This window comes from Temnothorax americanus, unplaced genomic scaffold (genome assembly GCF_048541705.1).
Source record: "Temnothorax americanus isolate GAGA-0224 unplaced genomic scaffold, ASM4854170v1 Scaffold130, whole genome shotgun sequence".
Taxonomy (NCBI): Eukaryota; Metazoa; Arthropoda; class Insecta; order Hymenoptera; family Formicidae; genus Temnothorax; species Temnothorax americanus.
In genome coordinates, this window is record NW_027509265.1 from 8004 (window position 1) to 14180 (window position 6177).

Consider the following 6177-nt stretch of genomic DNA (forward strand, 5'->3'; position numbering starts at 1 on the left):
CGCGAGAGAGAACGCGAACGGGGAACGGGAGCGAGAGAGAACGCAAACGAGAAGACGGTCCTTTTCGAGAGGAAGACGAAGAAAAGAAGGAAAAAAAGAAATAACGCGCAACGTCAGAATCGAATGGCGCCGCAAAAAAAACGTGATCCAGTGAACCTGTGACCCACATGCTCATCAAAAAACCTCAATAAATTGCCCTAAAAAGACATGTCTGAAGAGGACATTGCGGCGGTATACGTGCACAGCGGGGGTCTCCGAGAGACTCCCAGGCCAACTTTTTTCCGGCGTTTCATTGTTTCTCTTTATTTTTTAGTGCGCTACCGTAGTACGTAAAAAACAAAAAAATATGTAAAAGAAGAAGAATAAAAAAATGTATTTTTTAAAATATAAATCATTACTTAATTTCTTCACACGCATTTTCATTCGAGCAGTATATGCGACGTTCGACTCGAGCCGCTTGGATATATCGTAAACTATGAAGTCATGCTCCGGCGACGCTCGCCTATGTGGTGTCGATGCTCCAACGAATCTTTTCTTGTTATTGTAACACTAGATATATTTTATCTTAATTACTTCTCTGGTTCAGTCCTGTGCAGTCAGTCAGTAGTGTCAAAACGTTCGCAAATAGAGCACAGAGCACTGTGTAAGAAATGGACCGAGAAGAAATGGATCAAGAAGAAATGGATCAAGAAGAAATTGAAGAAGAAATGGAAGAAGAAATGGAACGAAGATATAGAATCGAAGACTGTATAGAAATTGTTTACCCCGCAGTAGGAGTATGTATACTTAATACCGTTGCGTGCGTGTCGCCCGGTATGCTTTTCGAACTCCAAGCTGAAGCGTGCAGTGAGCAGTCTTTTAATAAACGATCGTCGTTATTTTCGTGAGTGCGCGAGTGTGAATAAGTGTCTGAGAGAGTCACGGACTAACTGTCGGCTTGGGTATAACATTTTTGAAAATGCATACCGGGGCGGCATGCACGCAACAATACATAATTGTATATTATATACTTTTTTTTTTTAAATTAACTATTCTGTTATCGCGTTACAGTGGATATGGGTCGACAACGTGCCGGTGCACGAGATCCCACTTTTTCATATGGTGAGGATTCGGATTTCTCACAGACAGGTGTGTTTAATATTTTTTCACAGATTTTTAAATTAAAAAAAAAAAATTAAAAAAAATTTTAATTTTTTTTTGTATAATTGTTTTTAGCCAAATGTTATAAATTTCAACGAAATCCGCATTCGTGGATTTATTAATATACATACCCAGCGTTTGGTACGCTGGTTCAGACAAGTGGATGTTGAGAATAATAACGAAATCTGGGACGTGTCGGGAGACGAAGACATTTATGGATTTCGACGACTTTTTGAAATTGAACACGAGTTCGAGAGAGAAGAAGAAGAAGTGTGGTAATTTTTTACAATTTAAAATTTTATGAATAAATATTTTTATGCTTAATTCCATATATATATCATTTATTATTCATTTTTTTTCTGCTTCCTTCACTATTATTAAGTATATTTTCATAATAATAATAATATTTTAAATAATAATTAAAGTTAAATCCGCGCGAGGAAAAGAGAACGCCAACGAACGTCGACGCTCGCCCTTATCATCGTTGTATTGTATTTACAATATATGTATATCATATTGATACAATATGTATGTATCCGTTATACGTTGCATATATCGTATATAATATCATAGCTCACCAACGAGTCGCCCCCCCCCCCGCTCCCCCTCACCAACGAGTCGCCCCCCCCTCCCCGCTCCCCCCTCACCAACAAATCGTCATCCCCCTCGCCCCGGCCCCCCACCTGACCCCTCGCCCACGAGTCGTCCCCCCCCGGCTGACCCCTCTCCGCCAAGTTGCCCCCCCCCCGGCTGACCCCTCTCCATCAAGTGGCCCCCCCCGGCTGACCCCTCGCCTACGAGTCGTCCCCCCCCCCCCCGCTCCCCCTCGCCACCAAGTCGTCCCCCCCGGCTGACCCCTCGCCACCAAGTTGCCCCCCCCCGGCTGACCCCTTGCCACCAAGTTGTCCCCCTCCCCCGGCTGACCCCTCGCCACAAGTTGTCCCCCCCCCCGGCAGACCCCTCGCCACCAAGTCGTCCCCCCGGCGCCTTCCCCCCCCGCCCCTCACCCCCCCTCGGAGCTCCCGAGTTAGGTCTCTTATTGATATATCTACTGATATTGAAGAGGAGGAAGAAAATGAATACTGGTAAGATAATCGCTTTTTAATAAAAAAATTTTGAATTTTTATTAATTATATTAATCATATTGCATTTGTATGTTTCAGGTGAAGATCCTCCGGATAAATTGATTCTCCATATAAATTATTTAATTTTTATATTATAAATTTTCTCAAAATAAAAACAAAAAATTAAATAATTATAATATTTATTTATTTCCCTTCTTTCTCCCTCTACCTTAAAAATAGTTTAATTATATATAATAAAATATATCTATTATGGGGGGACGGGAGCGAGAGAAACTGCGCGCGAGAGAGAACGCGAACGGGGGACGGGAGCGAGAGAACGCGCGCGAGAGAGAACGCGAACGGGGGACGGGAGCGAGCGAGAGACTGCGCGCGAGAGAGAACGCGAACGGGAGACGGGAGCGAGCGAGAGACTGCGCGCGAGAGAGAACGCGAACGGGGGACGGGAGCGAGAGAGAGAACGCGCAACGTCATAATCGAATGGCACCGCAAAAACGTGACCCAGTGAACCTGTGACCCACATGCTCACCAAAAAAACCTCAATAAATTGCCCTAAAAGACATGTCTGAAGAGGACATTGCGGCGGTAGGCATGCACAGCGGGGGTCCGAGACTCACAGGCCAACTTTCTTTTCCGGCGTTTTATTGTTTCCCTTTTTTTACCCCGTATATCTCGGAGTTTTTTAGAAATTTTCTTAAAATAAATATATAACAATAAATAATTATCTATTTCCTTTTTCTTAGATAGTTCTCCTATACAGAAAATAAAGAGAAGAGACCGCGACGGTTAAGTCGCATAAAATTTTGGTCGAGTACCTACGTCGCGCGACCATCGATGCTCGGCCATCCGCAGTGCGAGATGATATTCGTTTATAAATTCTGTCATCGACGTTCGTCGATACCCATAGAAATTGAGTCGCGTTGCCACGCTTATGCCGTCTAGTGTTTATAAAATCTAGCTGCATGTCATCGGCGCTCGCCTTTGTAACGCGCGACGCCATAGCCGAATGGCGCCGCGAAACACCGATAAGCGGCAATTCCTACGAAGAAAAGTGAAAAGGACCGCGGTGTCACGCTAGTCGCAGGTCGTAAATTATAGCAGCCTGCCATAGGCGCTCGCTCACATTTGATAAGTGTGAAATGATATCTGTTTATAAATACTATCGGCCGAACATCGACGCGAGGCTGCATTTGTTTATCGAACATGTCCCGACGCGCTCGCCTAATCCACCCCCCCCTCCCCCCTCCTCCCCCTCCCCCAACCCTATGCTAGGAACGCAGATCACCCACCCCCCCCCCTCCGCACCATATGGTGGGAACGCAGAGCAAATTGACCAACGTGAAACTCTACCTAAACTCGGAAGTCTATCCGTACGAACGACGATTTGAATTTGGACTTTGGTAAACACAAACACAGATGGGCGATTCTGTACGATATGTACGCGCGTTTCTGCAAGGGCTATTACGGATACGAATATCTCGAGCCGAGTCTCACCGTTTCGACTTTTCTACGTAACGGCCCGTTCGTGATCATCGATTGCTCTCGACAAAACGATCCGTCAAAACGCCACCGTGGATGTCAGACTAGAATTCGATTGCATGGAGAAACGTAACGCCGAATACCTCCGCGTACTGTCTCATCATACACGATCGCGTGATCGAGTACAATCCGTTGACCAACGTAGTGCGCAAAATAGTCTGAGTGTTCGCGGCAACGTCGACGAAAATTTTGTCTCTCTTTAACCCCCGATACAAATTTATGCGAGGGGAAAAAGGGGAGCAGGATATAAAAATCAGAGTGTCGCGAAACGCGCGTCATTCCTCTCGATTCACGCATCGAAGAAAGAGAGATATCTCTTCATGTCCGCACCAACGTTCGTCGACCTGCAAGGTTTCGTCGTCGGGATGAAATTTGTCGTAAAGGAGGCGGCGGTGCTGAAAAACGGGGCCGTTCTGGCGCATTACATCTTTACATGCCCTATGCCGTGGAATCTCCTCACAAAATCCGACAAATCGTGCGCTTCCTGGTTGATTCGCAATCACCATGGATTACGATGGGAAGACGGAAACGTGCCGTACAGCAAGGTGAAGCGTTTAATTACATCGGCCGTGCTCGGTGAGGAAAAGGACGACGACGACGACGACGACGACGACGACGACGATGACGACAAGATGCCGACTCTCGTGTACGTCAAGGGATGCCAGAAACGAGAATGGCTGGTGGATCTGCTTGAGAATAAAGCGAGAAACCTAAACATCGAGACTCTGGATGCGGATTACGAAGATATCGAATCTTTAAATATTCTAGATGCTACCAATACTATGCGATGTGGAAAACACGTTAAGAATTGCGCGTTGCAAAATGTATTAAAAATATTTAACTGGTGGTCGAAACGCCAGAAAGAATTATCATCTTTTTAAAAAATAAATTTTATATGTATGTGTAAATTTTACAATGTTTTATTTCCTTTCCCCCATTAATCGATAGTGTACAAAAAACTAAAGAATAAGTAGGTATCGTGACGAATTCTAACTCGATAGCTTCGATATCAGTTTTAGACGAACATGTTTGAACATGTTTCGCGGTTGATGTCTTGTGGAGGGGGAGGGGGGATATACGTCTTAATAAAGAAAAAAACATCTTACCTTAATCCCCTCTCCTAAAATTCAGAGCGCTAATTGGGCGTTCCAGAAACATTAATTTCCCCCCCCCTCCTTCATCATAGTTTTGTAAGTTGCCGCGTATATTCGATTAATTTTTTATACGACTAGTCTCGTATCGACTGCTTGTGCGAACGGTGTTCACTTCTCATAACCGAGAGAAAGAATGTATTCCGCTGAAGGAAGCAACGGCGGTAACAGCATTGGCAGTAGACGTATGAATTATTACGTGCCGATTCCCGATATTGAAACTCCAACGTGTGAAAACAAGTAAGTTTTGTATAATTTATAGAGCTTTATATTTTTTTATCTTTTTTGCGAATTGTATTATTTTTGAAAGTAATCTCATTATTTTTTCTATAGCATTTCGTTGGAGCGTCGCGCGGTTCGTATACTAGGCAGACGATACGCATTGACAGCAACAGCTTATAAATATTTGGATATTGGGATCAACGTGGGACCTATGTCCTCTGTGGATATACATATTGGCGATAACCGAGGCAATCGAATAATTCTGCCTCATGCAACGTGGGTGACGTTCATCGAAAGACGTGCGGATATTCAGCAACTCGTGCGGTCACCATCGCATGCAGGACCATCATCGCTAGCGTTTCGAGATCTCGAACTCGTTAAAATACGCGACGCAGATATTGTAAAATTGGCCTCGTGCGACACCAGCTTGTACATGAAACCGTCAACCGTACTCTTCTTGTTCGAACTAGAACATTGCGTCGAGAATGTGTATTTTCAACTGTGTCAAAATGTTCATGGCGTAAGTGAAAAATTTAAACAATTTGTAATTATTTTACGCCAAAATTGTATCACCGATAAATGTAACGCAGTTAGAATCTTGCGTGAATTTTATGATAAGAATTCAATTATTGATTGTGAACTGTTGGCGTATGCTGCAGATAATATTGTACACGATGCATTACATGAGAAATAAATGTATATATATATATATATTAAAATGCATATCACTGTATCTAAAATTATCTTTCCTTCTCTCAATTATTTATTATAATGAAAAGAAACGCGCGAACGGGGGCCGGGAGCGAGAGAGAACGCGCGCGAGAGAGAACGCAAACGGGGGACGGGAGCGAGACAGAACGCGCGCGAGAGAGAACGCAAACGGGGGACGGGAGCGAGAGAGAAACTGCGCGCGAGAGAGAACGCAAACGGGGGACGGGAGCGAGAGAGAACGCGCGCGAGAGAGAACGCAAACGGGGGACGGGAGCGAGAGTGAACGCGAACGAGAGGACGGCGCTTTTCGAGAGGAAGACGAAGAAAAGAAG

The 6177-nt window shown here is 44.5% G+C and overlaps 2 protein-coding genes across 2 annotated transcripts; both read left to right on the forward strand.

Moving 5' to 3' along the window:
• Nucleotides 1-205: 205 nt before the first annotated feature.
• LOC143894187 (uncharacterized) lies at nucleotides 206-1469 on the forward strand. Its single transcript, XM_077400328.1, has 3 exons — nucleotides 206-776; nucleotides 1051-1128; nucleotides 1216-1469. Exons 1-3 carry the CDS (start codon nucleotides 651-653, stop codon nucleotides 1417-1419), a joined length of 408 nt encoding a protein of 135 aa, XP_077256454.1. The 5' UTR covers nucleotides 206-650; the 3' UTR covers nucleotides 1420-1469.
• Nucleotides 1470-3841: 2372 nt separating this feature from the next.
• LOC143894186 (uncharacterized) lies at nucleotides 3842-5858 on the forward strand. Its single transcript, XM_077400327.1, has 2 exons — nucleotides 3842-5152; nucleotides 5246-5858. The coding sequence occupies exon 1, from the start codon at nucleotides 4082-4084 to the stop codon at nucleotides 4640-4642; it is 561 nt and encodes a 186-aa protein (XP_077256453.1). The 5' UTR covers nucleotides 3842-4081; the 3' UTR covers nucleotides 4643-5152; nucleotides 5246-5858.
• The last annotated feature ends 319 nt before the right edge of the window (nucleotides 5859-6177 follow it).